At 39.3% G+C, this 18631-nt stretch overlaps 2 protein-coding genes across 5 annotated transcripts; one reads left to right on the plus strand and one right to left on the minus strand.

Moving 5' to 3' along the window:
- The first annotated feature begins 294 nt into the window (after positions 1–294).
- Positions 295–1726, plus strand: LOC116250719 (uncharacterized). The gene is made up of 3 exons (XM_031624570.2): positions 295–713; positions 1082–1222; positions 1336–1726. The coding sequence occupies exons 1-3, from the start codon at positions 534–536 to the stop codon at positions 1477–1479; spliced, it is 465 nt and encodes a 154-aa protein (XP_031480430.1). The 5' UTR covers positions 295–533; the 3' UTR covers positions 1480–1726.
- Positions 1727–4983: 3257 nt separating this feature from the next.
- On the minus strand, positions 4984–18598 carry LOC116250716 (uncharacterized). 4 transcript variants are annotated; one of them, XM_031624569.2, is made up of 9 exons: positions 18278–18598; positions 16191–16293; positions 10404–11879; positions 10233–10298; positions 7463–7607; positions 7029–7247; positions 5957–6158; positions 5655–5853; positions 4984–5530 (listed from the first exon to the last, which is right to left on the minus strand). In XM_031624569.2, exons 3-9 carry the CDS (start codon positions 11558–11560, stop codon positions 5416–5418), a joined length of 2103 nt encoding a protein of 700 aa, XP_031480429.1. In that variant the 5' UTR covers positions 11561–11879; positions 16191–16293; positions 18278–18598; the 3' UTR covers positions 4984–5415. The 4 variants fall into 4 exon arrangements, with proteins under 4 accessions (XP_031480429.1, XP_049932972.1, XP_031480428.1 ...); XM_050077015.1 differs by having other exon boundaries at positions 10404–11889; XM_031624568.2 differs by lacking the exon at positions 16191–16293.
- Positions 18599–18631: the final 33 nt, after the last annotated feature.

Consider the following 18631-nt stretch of genomic DNA (forward strand, 5'->3'; position numbering starts at 1 on the left):
TTTGAGATCCCAACCTTTCAAACACGCCCTAATATTCATTTGCACCCACAAGTTCAAGGCACATTTATGGCCATGATTTGCTTAACATTTTTGTAGTCCATGAAAATTTTCTTTCATATTCAAAAAGTTGAAATCTATTTTTATCAAAGGTTTTCTTTTGTTAATAAAGATTGCCTGCATGAGTACCGTCACTGCATATTAACTAGAGGTTACGGCCAAAACTTATATAATGCTTGACATTCTAGGCTGTGTGGGTCAAGAGTAAGTATATATATTGTAATTAAACCCCTGTTAGGTCATGCGTGTAGCAAATACATCAGTCCCATGGGTGTGTGGATAGAGCCGGATTGAGGTTTAAACCGTGGGCAAAACCAAGCCAAAGCTTCCCAGCACGTTGGTCACCGCTCGCGCTCACGGTGGCCCGTCCGCCGTCGCATCGGTTCCCTCCGGTAGAACATGCTCAGTCCGCGTGAGTTACCTGGTGCCTGAGTTCCCTCGCTCTCTCTCTCCCTCCCTCGCTCTTTCTGGAGAACATGGACAGAGTGCGAGAGTATCTAGGGTCGAGCAGCCATGAATTGGAAACTCCGGTTTTTGAACACCGAGCCGGAGAAGAACCGAGTTTCTTCGAGGCCTTCATCTTGAAGGGCATCAGAGTGGAGGAGATCCGACCCGGGTTCTTCTCCTGCTCCTTCCGTGTTCCTTCACGTCTTACGGTTCGCCCTCTCTCTCTCTCTCTCTCTCTCTCTCTCTATCTGATGGGGCATTACGGGCCGCGGATGATATTTTCTTCTTTTCATCATCGGAATTGGATATGGTTTAGTGGGCAAACATGTTTCTTATCTTTCCCTTTCTTTTCATGGTTGACAAGCTATTGGTGTTTTAGCAGATGAAGTTTTGGTAATTAGCCCTTATGCCTTTTCGAGGTTGAAACTTTAGCATTTGAACTTTTTCTTTTCTTCCTCCTATTTTCATGGTAAAAATTGTTGCTTGAGCGAGCTTATCTTCCTTTATTTCTTTTTCCTTTTATCTTGGGAGATGAATTGTTCTGCTGCGTGTGTTTGCGACATAATTCTATTTCCAGGATGCTTCGGGAAATCTATCGGCAGGAGCCATCGCTGATCTTGTTGATGAGGTGGGAGGTGCCGTTATCTATACCCATGGCCATCCCATGAAAGTCTCGGTTGACATGTCTATCACATACCTCTCACAGGCCAAGGCCCATGTATGTAGTACCAAGAACCCATGCCTCCATGTGTTGAGTGAATACGTTACCTGGTTGCTGTCAGATCAGATGGATGAATGCCTTTGGTGATGAATTCGTGATGATTATTGCAGGATGAGTTAGAGATCTCCTCAACTGTGCTAGGACATAAAGGGGGCTATTCAGGAACTCGGGTCGAGCTCAGAAACAGGGCTACTGGTGAGCTTGTTGCAGAAGGCCGGCACTCGTTGTTTGGTAAATTGAAGAGCAAGATCTGATCTTCTTCATTGTACTTGCTTCATGGTGTCTGTTTTCTCAAGAAAGTTGTTGCTAAAAAGAACTATAACCTTGTCATTCTTATCACACGTCTCGTGATAGCAGTTGTAAGTGCCATCTCCATCTTTGGTGAGGGTAGTGTAGTTTATTTGTCTAATAAGTACTTTGAACTCGATTGTTTTGGTCAGTATGGTTCCTATTTATATCTCCTGTAAAAATAAAGTAGGGAGAAACTTTTAAGCTGCCGCATTTGCTTTTTCTTTTTGTTTCTCCTTTCTCCTTATCAGAAGAAGTATGGGGATACTTGTTAGCGCTTTTGAAGAACAACAAGCATTTGTTGGAAGATTGTGTATGACAGTTGCGTAAATGAGGCTGTAGAGATGCTATCACCAATTACATAGTGAACCTTGGTAATTATGGAGGTGACATCTGTGGGTTGGGAAATTGGCTACTTCCTGAATAATGAGTATTAAAGTGAAAGGATGACTTTAAGAAGATAGAATGATAACTAGAGATATAACTTGAAAGAGCTGAAGTTCCTTGTCAGTGCATTTTAAGAATGGCGTGAACATGTGTGCTTATTAGTTTCAGCAGTGAACAGTGGATCTGAGACAGGGTCACAAAATGGTGGCAGTTCTTAGAATTCGTACAACCAAGGGAATGAAAGAGAGTTTAAAGCCATTCACAATTGTAAGGCGACCTTTGGTTGCAAACTTTTATATAGACCAAATGAAGAAACATTTAGTAAGTTACTAACAGGTGCATATATTTTCCAGGAACAAGTTTGTGAACTGCAATATGTCAAATGAAAACGAGTCATCAAACAGCACCTGCAGGGAAGTATTTATGTGTGGGAGTTGTATGATATTATACATGAATTATGTTCTCTGGTCAATCATTTGATTGGCAAATGGTTCCTACAATACTCTGATATCCATAATCCAAAAGCTGTAATGATTATCTCCCTTTAACAGTGGAAATTCAGGCAACACAAACTTTCTAATATGCATGTCCCTTATTTTTCTTACCTCTCTTTGTTCTATGGCAGTCAGAGAAAATGTTGCTAGCATTGGATATCCAAACTTTGTGAAATTTAAAGCTTGTAAGCTATTGCTGTGGTTTAAACCAGCTAGAATCAGTAATTGTCAATATTAGTAATTTGTAAATATTTGAGTTGCATCATGGAATGCATTTAAAGCATTTGTCCTAACCTTCTTAATTGATTTCATCTTATTCCATTTCCTTTTTGTTTTTTTTCTTTTTCACTATCAATTGTTTTGCTCATCTTGGTAGTTGCTTTATTTTTATTTGTTTTGATGCTCATAAGATATTCAAATGCTTCTTATGAGTAAGTCTTGGTTTTTTATGTTGCAATTCTGTCTCTCGCAGATGATGGTACAGGCGATGACTTTCATGTCGTTTTGTCCAACCAACGTTCATTCACTAGAAACTTCCATCTTTTTTCAAGCTTTGTCATAAAATCTATCCGTTCATTCTCTTATACCCTTTGATGCCGGAAGTTTGTTTTTTTCGTTTTCATGTTAACCATGAAATGCATCCTTGAAGAATGACTGCATGAATTTGGTGAACTCTGTAATTGGGCCCATAAGGTAGTGGGCAAAGCGTGCATTGCTAGCCCTAGAGGTTGCTTACCAATTGTAGAAGTGAATCAGCGGTTCCACTTGACAAGTCTGATGCCTTAGCTGTCTAAAACTTTTAAATCCACGTCAAAAATCGCTATCCAATCGAGATCCAAACAAAACGTGGTCGGTATTCTTCCCAAGAGTTGGTTTGATGGTGACACGATATATGTGTTGGTAATTCTGATACAAATGTGTGCGTAATTCTGAATCACTTGCTTCTGTTCATTGAGTTCAGGCTAATCAAGCACACCAAAATTATGTTCTCCAGCGTCCAGACCTGTTTGTTTAATGGTTTCTAATTAAAGAACTACTAGATGATCACCTTCCGACAAACCTGCAGCATGTTACTATGATTGGGAGAATTGGGTGGCTTCGCTTTCATCACCTCTGAGCGGGTAAAGATTATGGAGATGCTCGCCTATGTACCTCCTCAGCATTGCCAGATGTGGAGCTAGAAAATTTGTGTGAGCATAAAAGTTTAGACTTTAAGGGGCACATATACGTAAATAAGTGAAAATTTAATGAACTACCAATATATAAAGGTAAAAATTTAGTGAGGTACCAATATATAAATACTGTAAATTTTTTTGCATAAGGTCAGGGGGACGATTTGGCGGATTACCGAATGTTAGTGAAGTGTGTTGATCTCTGGAGAGGGTTTTACCCTAATCGGAGAAAAATGAGCTTGACGTGTTCGAACTTAACTCTTTTTTGCAAGAAGGATGAGGACAGCCTGATCAAGGAATGTGTTAAACAAGTTAACCACTTGCACAACCAAACAAGCATGAAATATACAAGTACAACCTATATTATCAGACAACCGCCATTTGCGAGTTGATTCTCAAGATAGACACTGCAGCCATCACATTTTCCATTGGGTCCACTGCCTGTCTGATGCAAATACCCACCTTGTAGAATCAACCACTTGTTTTGTCTAGAATACGTAGACCATGAAGAAGAATCTGCACTTGCAATCAACTTGCCGTAGTTCTATCCACTCTTCTGCTTCTTGGAAGGGGATCACGCTAGCAAACTGCTGCTTGCGAAGCGGAGGAAAATGCAGATAATCTGTTCTTTCGGTGCCAACTTGCATCTCATTGTGCAGGGGCAGAGCGAAGTGGGGCCAGGGGCCCACTTCATATTTAAAAAATAATAATTTACTGCTTATAATTTTGAATAATTTCAATTTGGGCCTAGTAGATTTTGAAAAATATTGACCGCGACAAAAATTGGTCTTCAGTTAAAAATTTCTGGCTCCAACCCGATTGTGGGACCATGATCCTTTCAAATTTCAATCACAACAGGCCACCACAACAAAGTGTAATCAGAGTGTGGTTTTCTGATAATTTCAAAGGGGCTGAGTGTCGAACTGGTGGCAATCTGTTTTGCTAGTCATATGGGCATATGTAATGTACCGGTAGGAGCAAATTCATGGCAGATGGAGGGAAGGGGAGCGTTGAAATGGAAGCAAAGAAAATCTGGCGTCGGTGCAAAGAGAGCTTTCTGGCCTTGGCCAGAACATCGAAGATCGAAAGGGACAGAATTAGATGCTGGTTACACACAGATTGTTTCTATGGACACTGGCCTTCTTGCCCACCTGATGGTTTATGTATGCAAATTGTGACGGATTTCAAGGGTCGAAACAGATGGACGGTTTTTGGTATGAAAAAAGTATGGTGAAAAGGTGAGACACAAGGACGCTTCTTGCAAAAATAGGCACCGCTTCCAATAGTTCTGTGAAATTAACAACACACTTTTTCTTTCCAATTCCATGATGGGATTTCCCATTTCACATAACAAAGGTTCCCCCAAGAAAAAACCAGCAGCTAGTATGGAGGAGACACACACAGAGAGAGAGAGAGGTAAAGTAATCAGATGTTGCTCTTTGATTACGAAAAATATGGTAAGTTAACTGCATCCGTAAATCAAGATATACAGTAAGCAACTCTAGGCCATTCTTTCCTGATCATAGCCATCTAATGGTTCATTCTCCAAGTAATTCTACTAATTAAACAAATCTTAACCATGTTCGATGTTCTCTCTTCAAGACTTGCCTGAATTGCATATGATACGTCGCAATACTTGGAACTTCACTTCATGCCAGTGTGCAGGAGTTCGTTCCACATGACATCTGTGCCAGCTCAGACTTGGGCAAGTCACGAGAGGATACGCACTTTCCACCGAGAAGCAGCCAAGAACCTTTCAGCTGACCAAAAAGGGCATCAAACCCCTAGTTGCACCATAAGTTGGGGAGAAGCCACCAAAGACAGAAGCCACCAAAGACAGGTACGAATGTCAATCTTCGTCATCAACCTTCTGTTTTTTCCATTTATAAGCAGCTTCCAAAATTTTAAGGTTCGGTGCCATTGCCACTTCATCGGGAAATATATAGTCATAATACTCTTCGTACCTGCATAATTTAGGAGATTACTCGGGTTCAGCACAGCAATCCTAATAAAGATGCAAAACCACGAACAAAGAGGCGGAAGGAAAAAAGAACAGTCAAAACAAAACTATAATGAACTAGGTCATACCCAGCAGGGGTACTATCTTCAGTAACAATAGCTCTCTTCCTTTTGACCTTTCTCGGTAACTTCTTCTGGACCAGACTAACATCACCAATACTGCCAAACTTACTTTCCATATTCAGCCACTCTTCTAGAAGCATAGCTCTCTCTTCCTTTTGTTCAGGGGCAGATGTTCTGAAGTAGTCAAAAGCCCTTTCAAATACACCTGTTTCATATGATATTCAAGGGAGAAACAATAGAATCTTATGTTAATACTCTGATACAAGACAAGAAAGAAAATCAAATAGAATTCCAAGTTGGTAACTCACCACGAGAGCGCAAAAGTCGCTGCTCAATAAGTGCTTCATCTTGCATCTCAATTTCATTGGTTTCTTCTTCTATACCAGAAGTAGCCTCAAACATGGCATAACTAATCCACACCTTCAAATGCTTTGTGCGATCAAGCAACCTGTCATATAGCTGCCTCGTTCTATCAGGCTCACCCTCAGCTATCTCAAAGTCTATGTATGCCTGCACCAATGGGTCCACACATTATCAACCATTAAACGAAATATTCACAAGGAACACAAACACACACACACACACACACACATATATATATATATCCCACTTGGATACGGGACAAAAAGAGGACCCATTAAAATTAATTATTAAGGGTTTTTTTTTGGGCAATCTAACCTTAGAGATATGATCTTAAGAGTGATCTGGCGAGAAACATTTATTAAGTTGATCAGTTTTTTAGTAATCGGAAAATGAACCGCTCTTATAACATCAAAATTTTGGTAGTAGAAAAGATTAATTTTTATAAAAAACAACATGAACTAAAACATGATTCATATTAAAGTAGTGTTTATAAACACATTAGAATGTTCACATTTTGTTTAAAACACTTCTTAGCACAAATTTAAGAGGTCTGGTTTTTATGCCTTACTCAAGTGGTCTGGTATTTACCAATTACTCTTATATATATATTCATGAGATCAGGTTTCATCTGGAAGATTGTGATCAAGGCCCAACTATTGGTACAGACTACAGAGAACAAGCCATACAGATGCCTCAATCAGTTGTCATCCAATTTCTCATGTTTCAGTCATGCTCCCACGAGGACATAATTGAGACTTATGTCTTAAGAGCTTATACCTTTTATGCCTCATTAATCTATATACCTCACTGCTTAAGCTAGAAAGGGCTTCAGCATCGTACTTTGAAAGACTTCAGCATCTATCTGAGGTTCCCAGATTCTAAGAACTGGAACTTGGATATTAGTCAAGTAGAATAAAATTGAGTTTAGAAATTACCGTCCCGCAAGTTGGTACAAGATACAAAGTGAAAAACTACCAGCAAGCAGATGGGATAAATGGAAAGAAGCAAGAAACAAACCTTCCATAGCAGTTCAGGCATATCCAATGCAGGTTGAGCTATTGCCAGTTCAAAAATTGCTCTGGCCCGTTCTGTCTCACCTAGGGACCTTTCCAGTTCAGCAAACTTACTCCAAGCATAGCAATTTGCAGGAGCCCATTCAAGATATTTTTCATACAGAGTCCGGCAGCGGTTGAAGTTTCCAAGTTGCAATTCAATTTCTATGTACTTCTTAAATATCTACAGTACATGAAAACGGTAAGTGACATAACAAATCATAAACATATATTACAATGAACCTGACCTACAAAAAAAGTTTATGTGAGCTACAAAAGTATCTTGAATATCTGTGGCATAAATATGTGAACATGTCAAACATAAAGGTTGGAGATTGTAGGAAGGTAATTACATGCCACATCAACACTTAACAACGGTCAGCAAGAAAACTAGCATACTTTATCTTTTGGTGCCATCCCAATTGCATTTCCTAACACCTGGCGTGCAGCCTTGAGATTTTTTTGTCGGATTTCAAACTGCGCAGCCATCATCCACATCTTCGCAAATGTAAATTTCTTGTGGGGAATCAATTTTAGACATTCTCTGCATAAAATGGAAAGTACAACACGACATTATCAGGGACAGAAAAATCAGACATAAAACTCTAAAAATGAATAACTTTCAAGAGGCAAACCAGTGAACCAAACAAATTTATGGCACAAAGTTTTGCATCTTCCATAGCCAAGGGGTGTTTCCTGTCTGTGATTTAGTGTACTTTGATTAGGAGAAGTCAGCATAAATAAAATACATGACTTGCCCATAGGATTCACAGAAAAGGTGTAACCATGGCAAGTAAGTTGGTTAATGCTAAAAGGCATTCCGTTTCAAACAAGGATCAGCTAACACCTAATTCTTTAGTCTGGTGGGAACGCAAAAATATACAATTATTACCAAGACACAGTACAAACAAAACATGAGTATATACTCCATATATTGTACTTACAAGATAAGGAGTTCGTGTAAGTGGCTCACTGGCCATGATATCCATTAAGTCAGTTTTCCCAATACAAGGCTTTCTATAACAGGCTTTACAAAATGAAGTCCATCATACCAAAACACCTCCTAGGGTAGCAAAAAATATCCAACACAGATGCCAAGCTCAATCTATCTCATCTACGACCTAAAAAGGATAAGCGACTGTAAGGTTAGTTTCAAGTGAACATCACAAGAAGTCTGAAAAATAATTTCACGGCAAAGGCACACCAGCTAATAGCCCAAAATATAACACCCTATAAACATCATGATCTTACATGGTCATCACATATCCTACAAGGACAAGAAACATTACATATATGAAGGGTACTTAGAATGTTGTAACCAAAATACCAAATGTCTACCCTTTAGTGGTACAATATACATAGGTTGACACCTGCTGGCAAATGGGCCAAACATCAATATGACATAAATGTAGGTCAATAGAACATTATGCTACAACTGCACAAGTTGAGTCATAACAGGTCCTACATCCACTTTTTTCATCATTTTTCAACACAAAATGCAAACCATAAATTTGCCACCATGAAGCATATAGACTCATAGACTAGGGGATAATTCTATATAACTAAGCTCAGAACTTATTGCAGCAGCAGGGCACAACCATCAGAATCAGCTGGTGTGAGTGACTTGCCTCACTACAAACCAAGTTGGAGGACCAAGGAGATGCCTAAGCTTTCCTTAAACAACTGTCAGGCCAGATCTAACAATGGTAGTCCCTTCTCTCTCTAACGCAATCAAAAGCCCAGCTTCCAAGTGTTAACCAGTAAGTTTCCTTCATGATTAGGGTTTAATGTCTCTTGCACTATATACAGCATGCAGTTGGGTTGGGTTTATTACATGGTTAGACTGAACAATCGACCCACTTTACTGATATGACTCTGAACAGGACTCTAACAGAGGTCACTAAGGACCCAACACAGCAAGAAAACACAAAACAACAGGACTCCACTGACATTACCTTATTAAAAAAATTCCAAATCCACCTAATCTGGATCCCATGCCCAACAAAAACATACAATGCATCGCACACACCAAAGCTTTCCAATGGGTGTGATTGACTAGGTGGAACTCATATATTCAGGTCCAACTCATTACTTCCCAAACAGAACAAAATTGGCCTAATCTTTACTCAATCTAACTTGTAATGCTTGAACTACTGACCAACAGTTCAAAACATACACTATTCAACATATACATGAGAGTTGAGACTACTAAGGGCCTTAATACATGGATCCACATGGTCAGCCATATGATTTGATATTTGTATGAAGCAATAACACTGAAAACTAAATACCTCTAACTTGACACTATGCCTACTGCGGCACTGCCATAGTGAAGTCTTGGCTTGGGCTACTAAGGCTTGACACCATCAATGAGCTATTATACAAGAGGTTGCACAAGCATGTTGTAATCCCAATTCCTTAATTGCCCTCAAACTTCACATGCAGATCTCCCACATTCACTGAAACACTGAAAGTGACAAGCATACATATAAATGATTATCATCAATCAAGGTCTCATCATCCCCATGGGGTCATGAGTGACCCTTCTCCTCCACTGGCGAGTTCTCCCCTAAATCGATGATTTATCACTTAAATGAGCGATTTTTCTAGAAAACTAGCAAAACTTCCTACTCCCACAGCTGTTAGACATGTTCAGAAAAAGGGAGGAAGGGGCTTTAAAAAAAAAATGAAAAGCCATGATACAGGTAATACACCTATGATATATAAGTGGATCGTGTATCGTAGGGGTATCCTATAAGTTTTCCTTCCAAACCTATACGATACATATCACACGATATGGGGCTTGTATTGTGCGGTACGAGTAACACTGCTGGTAGGTGTTTCTTGCTGGTGGACCTCATTTTCGAAAATCCTATTGTACAAACATTGTCTTAAGAAAAGTAATATAAAGGACATTGTGACCAGTAACCCGCTGTAGTAGCTCCTTATCTTTCAAATACTATGTACACAAAGCTTATGTTCAATATAAACCATAAACATTTCTCTTAATCTTTGTGCTTAAGGAAAAGCTCAATTTTTAAGTCTGCATCACAATCTTTGTAAGGCATTCAATTGAGATTGATTTATTGAAGAAGATTTACTTAAAATTTCAATAGTAGCAACTTCACATAGCAATAGGATATCTACAAATTCAAGGGAAACTGTATACCTGTAAACTTCTTGTGTCCGGTCCATGTCTTGAGCCTCAAGTTCCTCAAAAACAGCATAGTAAATCCTGCATTGATCCCATAAAGTAACAAAGACAAAAGATAGGTGAGCGACAAAGCGTACAGAGCCATTACAGTTATTACTGAAATAGACGAGCTCCCAAAGAACTTACCACAGGTAAATGTATCTTTGCCAATATCTCTTCTCTTCGGCTGGGGGCAGATTGGCAATTGCTCGTTCATACACTTCCCTTATCCTTTCTTTGTTGCCAGCGTTCTCTTCCAAGCGGACATAATCAAACCAAGTATCATAGTTGAGTGGATTCTTTGCAATCTCTTCCTCATACTGGAATCTCCGCTTCCCCACTATGACATCCTCTATCCCCTCTCGATCACCATACTGCTTCTCAAAGGTGACAAACTTCCTGTACAATTCTTCAGCTTGACCCTTAGGGATGTGATCAAGCGCATATTTGTAGATTACCCTTGCCCTCTCAATCTCCTTGCACCGCTCCTCAAACTCAGCAAATGCGACGAACAACTCCTCCGTCTGCCCATCCTCCCCCAGCCGTTCAATCGCGCGTTCATAGCAGTTCCGTGCCCTAGCAACCTCCCCATTCTTCATCTCGAACTTTGCGAATCTAATCCAGGATTTCACCGTTGGATGACACCGAACATACCTCTCATATATCTCTCTAGCCCGCCCAACCTCATTGTACCGCAATTCAAACTTGATGTACGCTGCCCAACCATGATGGTCTGGTTCCCAAGCCATCCACCGCTCAAAAATCTGTCTCGCTCCCGCGACATTGCCGAGCATCTCTTCCATGTGGATGTACTTGTACCACAGCTGATCGATGCGGGGAAGCAACTGTACCGCACGATCCCAAACGTTCCGAGCATGGTTGATGAAGCGGTTCTTCATCTCAACCTCTGCGTACTTGAGCCATAGCGTCGGATTCCGATAATCCACCTCGAGGGCTCGCTCCCAAACAGAGCGGGCGCGGGCGAAGTCCTTCTGGCTCTCTTCCCATTGGGCATACTTGACCCAGACACTGGTGTTCCACCGAACGCGGCGGATGAGGTCCTCGAACTCCTTGCGCTTTCGGAGGCGGTAGTCGGCAAGCTCGGAGGCATCTGTAATTTTCTGCTTGGGAGGGCGGATCTCTGCCTCCTGCCGCTCCCGTGCTTCCCGAAGGAGCTGCTCAGCTGTGATCTGAATGGGCGCCGGCGTCTTGTTCTTGACCCTTGTTGGCCTGGGCAGCTTCACCTCAGTCTCCTTCTTCGTCAAGTACCCCAGAGATGGATCCGACTCCCTCATTGCTGCCATCTTCTCCAAGCACCTCTCTCTCTCTCTCTCTCTCTCTCTCTCTCTGTGCGACACCAGAGAAACCCTACAAGCCTCTCTCTCTCTCTCCAAATATAAACTCACAACTTTATTGTCAAATATTAATAGTAAAAATACAACATTCAATGGGCTATTACAAAATTCGAACTAATTAACTTTTCACACAATCTGAACAAAAAAATAAGACCTAACGCCCTGCGAGCCTGCACTGAAACACATGAAAAATCTTAACTGATGCTCTAGCCACCAACATGGAGACCCTATCCCTCATTTTTACCATTCTGGCCCACTGTCATATGCCCTGCAAAACGCTAACAAAAAACAAGAGCAAGAGAAATAGATTAAAAAAGAGCCCTGGTTCTATAGTTGGACTCCGGAACATAAAACTTTATATAAGTACGAAAAATCTAGTCTAAATATTGCTGTAAACAAGAAAAAGGAACTTGAAGTTAAAACAAACATTTGAAAGCAAATACATATCTTTGAAAAACAAAAACAAATGAAAACAAAGTTTTGAACAGAACCGATAATTAACATCTTGAAAGGCAGTATATTTCTCAGAAATTCTAACAAAAATCACTACATTAATCTACATTCTCTCGAGAAACTACAAAAAAAATGAATGCAGAATTAGATTCCTACGCCATAAGAAAGCCAGAAAAATAAACTAAACTCTTGACCCAAAGGATCTCAGGTTTCTATAAAACAGAAAAGTAGAAACATTCAAAAAACCACAGGATATTAAACATAACTCCAAAATCTAAACGTTTCAATATAGAAGCTAGCAGGCCGGCTTATGTATGCTACAAGGGAATTAGTATTTGTTATCAATAGATGTTTTCTTTTTACAAAAAGCATTGATATGTATCTCCTACCAAACACTAACAAGTAACAAGTACATATTTCTCTCTCGCATGTGCAACCACATACTAAGACAGATTCATTTCTTACAAGTGACAACTAGGTCGCAGGGAGTGACTTTAAGCAGGACTTTTCAGAACTTTTTTGTTGTTGAGTAACTTGAGCTTAAAGCAATGACAAAATTAGTGCGTTCAGTTTGAAAAGATTACAGTCCATAATATCAAGATTGTCACTACATAGCAACATTTAGCGCACACATATCATTTTAAAATAATTTTAAACACAATAAATAATAATCAAAATACAATATGATGATATAATCTTAACTTGCTTTGAATTAAGTCAACTCATGCATATTTAATAATAGTAGATACAGGAATAACTGAAAGCAGTAACTCATGGATTATTAATAAAAAAACAAACATAAATACTTAAAACCTCATGACTACCTGATAAAAGTAATCTATGTCATAGGGACACCATAGGCATAGAAAATACGAAACATTGGATTGATAGAAAAAGTGTGACTGATTAGCTAGGATGATTCGACTAAGTTCAGGTACAACTATATAAGAGCAGTTAACCCAGGTTTGGAACATGTTTTAAAAATGAAAATATTGTCAGTTGAAACTTAAAAGCAAGTTCCAGTTTTTGCCTGGCTGATGTGGAGGTGTGGAGGTCAAAACCCTACGCAGGTTGATCCAGGAGCAAGCAACAAGGGTATGTGATTAATGTCAACGTAAAATTTCACTTTACCGGTATAAAAATGAAAAAAATAAATATTCTAAAGCAAGACTGAATTATACGTGGGCTAAGATGAATGAAAATTAGATTTGATTCTCAAGGATAACCCGGTTTAAAATCTAAATCCAATTCTAACTTCTTTGCATATTATTTCTTTGCAACGTGTTGGATTCATATTGGAAAGCAAATATGAATAACATGTAAAGCTCAGAGGCTAAAACGTGACTTTCACCAAACCAAATATGGAAGACCCAATTGTAACGCATTTATTTTAATGACCCAAACACTACTTGTCTGATTATATTATGCATCAATGTAATATCAGCAAGGTTATTGAATCTATCACATCTAGTGATACTGCAAAAAACAAAGTAAAGGTGGCATCCAAATGGGAGTTTGGGGCGCCTAGCATAAGAATTGGTGCATTGCAAGTCTCCGTTTGATTTGAATACAGAGACATATCATTCTTGTGGAAACAATTATTCTAGTGGAATATGTACACTGAAGCAACACTTTCTTGGTTTTGGAGGCAATGTGAAGGTATCTGAAATGTCTTGAAAGATATGAAAAGCCAATTCTCAAGTGTGTGCAAGGAACAACAAAAAAGGATAACGAGAAGAAGAAAGGACTTTATTTTGAGGAAAGTTATCAAATACGTTACAAACAAAGAATCAGCACTAGAGCTGAATCACAGTAATCAAATCAGTATCCTTGACTTTGAGTTTCGACTTCCAGAATCCAAGTTCTGTGAAAGCATATGTTCCACTTGAACCAAAATCTCAAACAAAGAAAAAACAAAGCTGTGAACACTCAACAACACATAAAGAAGAAAAAGGAGTGCATGAATATACTAGTACATGCTTCTACTGAGTATCAATATGCCATTAATAGTACAAGGTTGCCCAGCTTTGACACAATATTTGAGGTGACAGAATAGTGTGTCACTAGAAAGAAGGAAGGATCCGACATGAGCTTAAGGAACCTCTCTTTAAGAAGCCAAAATAAACAAGGAATTGGCAAAACTCAAAGACCAATACCACATTTGGATGTCGAACATGTTAAATGGACAGACAGAAGGGGAAAAAAGACCAGTTACAAATGTTTTAGTTTGTCGTCTTTATAAAAACTGAAGCAGAAAAATGTGCTTTGACAAGTGGATGGAAGTAAATACCATTTAATTAAGTCATTAATATTCATTGATAAATCTAGGCATGCTAAGGGATGCTTTCACCTTAGGACTTGAATTACTCATGCGCACATTATCATAAACATAAAAGGAGCGTACACTATTAAACAACGCCAAAGAGAATGGTTCACAATCAGTGACCGGGAGCTTAAGTAATCTAGACAAATTTAGGGATATTTGTAGCCCCCTTTTCATTCTCTGCAAAAGAGGAGTGTTCCACATCCCGTTCTATCTTGGACACCTCTCTCTAGCATGTAAACTCTTTTACATGCCTTCTCCTTTGGTGTCCATTAAAACTAAAGCATAAATCAAAGCCAAACCGTGTTTTCATTTTAATCAATTGTGTGACAATTCACTTTTATCTTTTGTAGATAAAACTGCGGTATATCTGCTTCATAGTTTTTTTCTTTCTTTCTTTTTTTCTTTTTAGTTCTATTTAGCCAAGAATGTGCCAAGCAGCAACCTATCCACAACTGTAGCATGGTCTGAATGGTGTATTAAATTTAGATCAAAGGTAGGTATATCTAGATCCTAATTATTCACATTAAGCGATTGCTGAAACCTGTTTCAACAGATTGTCGAGTGGCTTAATTTGAACATAATATTAATTTCCAATTTCCATTCTTACACCCCTAAACAAGGCTAGTTTGATTAAGGCAGAAACACTTGAACAAAAGTGCATAAACACAATCACAAGGGTTGGAGAACCAATCACCATCTTCTTAAGCGATTCTTTCATTATGTTTATTAGAAAGAAAATACGAACATTTAACCCAAACACTACTTGTCTGATTATGTTATGCATACATAAAGATGATGCATCCAACAAAAAACTTTCAAAGCACTTTCAACAGAAATTCAACTAAGATCCAACTCCATAGAGAGTTCAAATGGCCAAGCTGCTATGTCCTACATTACCAAGTAATCTATACCACACTAATGAACCTTAAGGGGCATTTGATAGGACGAAAAGAAAAGAAAAATAAAATAATGTATGTGGTGGTTGAAACTTGAAATCTTTCTATAGAAAGAATTCAATGTCTTATTGGGGACAGAAAAGCTGCAAAAACCATTAAAAAACTAATGAGAAAGAAGACAATTATTTCAAGATTTTTTTTTTAGCGTGGATGCATGAATACACTCTCGAGATAATGTTTCTTGAAATGTTTTGATGCATAAGTGTACTGGCAAAGATGCTTTCTTATAGTGCCATTCTGTTAAAGGAAAACCAGCAATCTATGTCAGTAGGACTAGACTGTCGAAAAATGTAGAGACATATTAACTCTATCATTATCCATCTGTTGATGCTATCGAATGCTATTCCCTCTTATCATAACCACTGCCTGTCTGCGGCTGTCTAAGCACTGACATTTCATCGTTCCTGCTCGTACTACAGGATGCTCATTTTGATCCCAGTTCTGTCCAAAACACTGTAGTTCCCATTCTAGCTAATAAAAAAACTCCCAATTATTGAGAATCAGAAAAGGTTATCAGCTAAAATATCCCAAAGATACAGGGAAAACGTGTGAAACAATAGTTTCATGGCGCTTGATCTTTAATACCCAAAATCACTAAAGGGTATCTTCTAGTGGATGTGATCGAACAATCCAAAAAATGGATTGATTTCCCTTTTAATTTCACAAGGAGCCACTTCAACCACGGAATACATTTCTACAAAAACTAACGAACTTACGCAGTCTTCATCAGAAGAACACCACAGACTCCATAAGTTTACAAGGAACTTCTTTTATCAAACGCAAACCGTTAAATGCTAAGACTCTGCAAGCAAATAAAGCAAGTTCAGGTCAGAAAGCAGGAAACCTGAGTTTATTCGAACGGAGACTGTCTGAACACACCACAGTCGTACATGAATTTCTTGCGGCTGTTATAGACATTCAATCAGTGGATGTCGTTCGGGCACTGACTGCAATCGATAAAAACAGGTCTCACATTCCACGAAATTCTTGAATATTTTTAGAAGGAAAACTGTGGTCGAACAACAACATTCTTTCAACCAAACAGTCTGAGAGAGAGGAACTCAATGTTTCCGCTTCTCTCTTCAAAAATAATGGGTTTTAGCCTTTTAGGGACCTGAAGGACGCCATCAAGGCGCTTCTCCTCTCTCTCACCGTCTCTTTTTCTCTGTCCCCTCCTCTCTCTCACCGTCTCTTTTTCTCTGTACCCTCCTCTCTCTCACCATCTCTTTTTCTCTGTCCCCTCCTCTCTCTCACCGTCTATTGTTCTCTGTCCCCTCATCTCCATTGGGCAATCTTTGTTGGAACCAGCACAGCGTCTCCCCCGACATTTTTACGGTTACTGGTCGGCTTACTGGAAGGACTTCCTCTCACATTGGGAAGTGTTGGTGCAGGGCTCTTCGTGACTTACACTCCTAAACATACGCCCCTCTTCAACTCGACCAGCAGCCATGACCCTCTCAACACAGAGAAATAGGCAATGTATGTTAACCTAATCAAGAACTACAGCAACCTCCAACACCAAAAAGCATGAATGACTAAAAATAGAACGGTGCCTTCCTAAAAATTTGGCCCCGTTTGACGGCAGGGAATAATTTAACGTGGTAAATTTACCATGGTAAATTTTTCTGAAAAAATGAAATTTCTCCTTCTTCCAATCTGTCAGGCCATGGTTGATGACAGGGAAGAATTCAACATGGTAAAATTTAACCATGTTTGATGCACAAGGTAAAATATATAAGAGACTTTTTTCAGGACTGTTAGATGATCTTCAAAAACAACAAACAGGGCAAGCACATAGTTTGATTGGTTCAAGAAATTTCTTGTACAAGCACATAGTTTGATTGGTTCAAGAAATTTCTTGTACAAGCACATAAGTTCAGATTGGTTCAAGAAATTTCTTGTACAAGCACATAAGTTCAGATTGGTTCAAGAAATATAAAACTGTGGACACTAGCCCTCCCATGTTATGATGCTTTAACATAAGAAATCATAACATACGAAGTTATAAATATGTTCATCCCTTTGACTGTGACCAACTAATATTTCCTTTCCCTAGCTGTTTATGTGCTTGTTAAACACATACCAACAAACTGTAGCCAAAACTACACCAGTTATTAGGAAATGAAACATCAACACTGAAAGAACTGTTAAAACAGCATGCGCCACAGTCCTCCCACTCAGTTCCTTAGTAAGTTGTATTCTCTACTTCTATCAGTTTATCATAATTTTCCTCTCTAAATTCAGAAGTGCAAAACGCAGAAGCTGTAGCCGTTCACATGTCAATATCTTATACTGCATACATGAAGGACTGAGTCAAGTGCTCCCATAGTGTGTTTGGAAGATTGTACAGGAAATGATTTTTAAGCTTCTGGCTTTTCAGTGGATGATACAAAGATGTGATCCCTTGACCTCGTAGCTGACAGTCCAAGCACTGAAACCCAGCAAGAGCTCTGGGTGTCCAATTTTTTTTCCTCTTCTTTAACTCGTCTTGCATAAATCAGAATTCTCTGTCGAGATATGCTATTTTGAGTGTCAATTGTTTTCCTCTTCTCTAAACTCATCGTATATAAATCAGAATTATCTGTGAAAGATCTGCTATTAGATTTTTTTTTTAACTTCTGTTACTTGCAACAAGACTATGATCCGTACACCTGTAGACCTGATACTGAATTGTTCTTGGTTGCTAGAACATATTTATTTCTTGTGCTCCTATTCTTGGTTACCCTTGGTGCAGTCACAGCCATTCATGACAATCATCAAAGTCATCAAAGATGTGGAAATTCAATGCTATTCCTAGATAGACAAACAGAAAAACCACCCATTTGTCCGTTTGATGTTGTAGCCCTAATATCATTGTTAAATTCAACGGAAACACAGGTAGCTGAAGTAAACCAGATAACTGTTACCAGTGAATGAGAAATTGACACATACCTTAGTAAAGGAGCAGCCAAGAGGGAAGAACAGAAATTTCCAGTTGAAGATGGTGCCTGAAGTCCTCCGTGTGAAGAAAGAGAGAGCGAGACAGGAGAGGAACGACAGAACAAGAGAGCAAGAGAGGAGAGGAACGAGAGACCGAGAGAGAGCAAGAGAGGAGAGGAACGAGAGACCGAGAGAGGAGAGGGGAAGAGGCGACGCAGGGGTAAGACAAGAGAAAACGGGGTAGGATGGAGAGAGCGACAGAGCTGCGAGAGCAGAGGAATGAGAGGAGAGGGGAAGCGGCAAGGGACGGGAAAGAGGAGAAATATCCGTGGTAAAAAGTCCGAGCTCTCACCACGGACCTTTCCA

This window comes from Nymphaea colorata, chromosome 3 (assembly GCF_008831285.2).
Source record: "Nymphaea colorata isolate Beijing-Zhang1983 chromosome 3, ASM883128v2, whole genome shotgun sequence".
NCBI classification, from domain to species: domain Eukaryota; kingdom Viridiplantae; phylum Streptophyta; class Magnoliopsida; order Nymphaeales; family Nymphaeaceae; genus Nymphaea; species Nymphaea colorata.

What these genes read in the sequence shown, in the direction of transcription:
- LOC116250719 (XM_031624570.2), top strand. Translation starts at nt 534, where the DNA reads ATGGACAGAGTGCGAGAGTATCTAGGGTCGAGCAGCCATGAATTGGAA. An exon ending in GTGTTCCTTCACGTCTTACG is followed by an intron (nt 714 to 1,081) that starts GTTCGCCCTCTC and finishes TTCTATTTCCAG; the next exon opens with GATGCTTCGGGAAATCTATC. An exon ending in TCTCACAGGCCAAGGCCCAT is followed by an intron (nt 1,223 to 1,335) that starts GTATGTAGTACC and finishes TGATTATTGCAG; the next exon opens with GATGAGTTAGAGATCTCCTC.
- LOC116250716 (XM_031624568.2), bottom strand. Translation starts at nt 11,560, where the DNA reads ATGGCAGCAATGAGGGAGTCGGATCCATCTCTGGGGTACTTGACGAAG. An exon ending in GGATGGCACCAAAAGATAAA is followed by an intron (nt 7,248 to 7,462) that starts GTATGCTAGTTT and finishes CATGTACTGTAG; the next exon opens with ATATTTAAGAAGTACATAGA. An exon ending in TGCCTGAACTGCTATGGAAG is followed by an intron (nt 6,159 to 7,028) that starts GTTTGTTTCTTG and finishes CCATTGGTGCAG; the next exon opens with GCATACATAGACTTTGAGAT.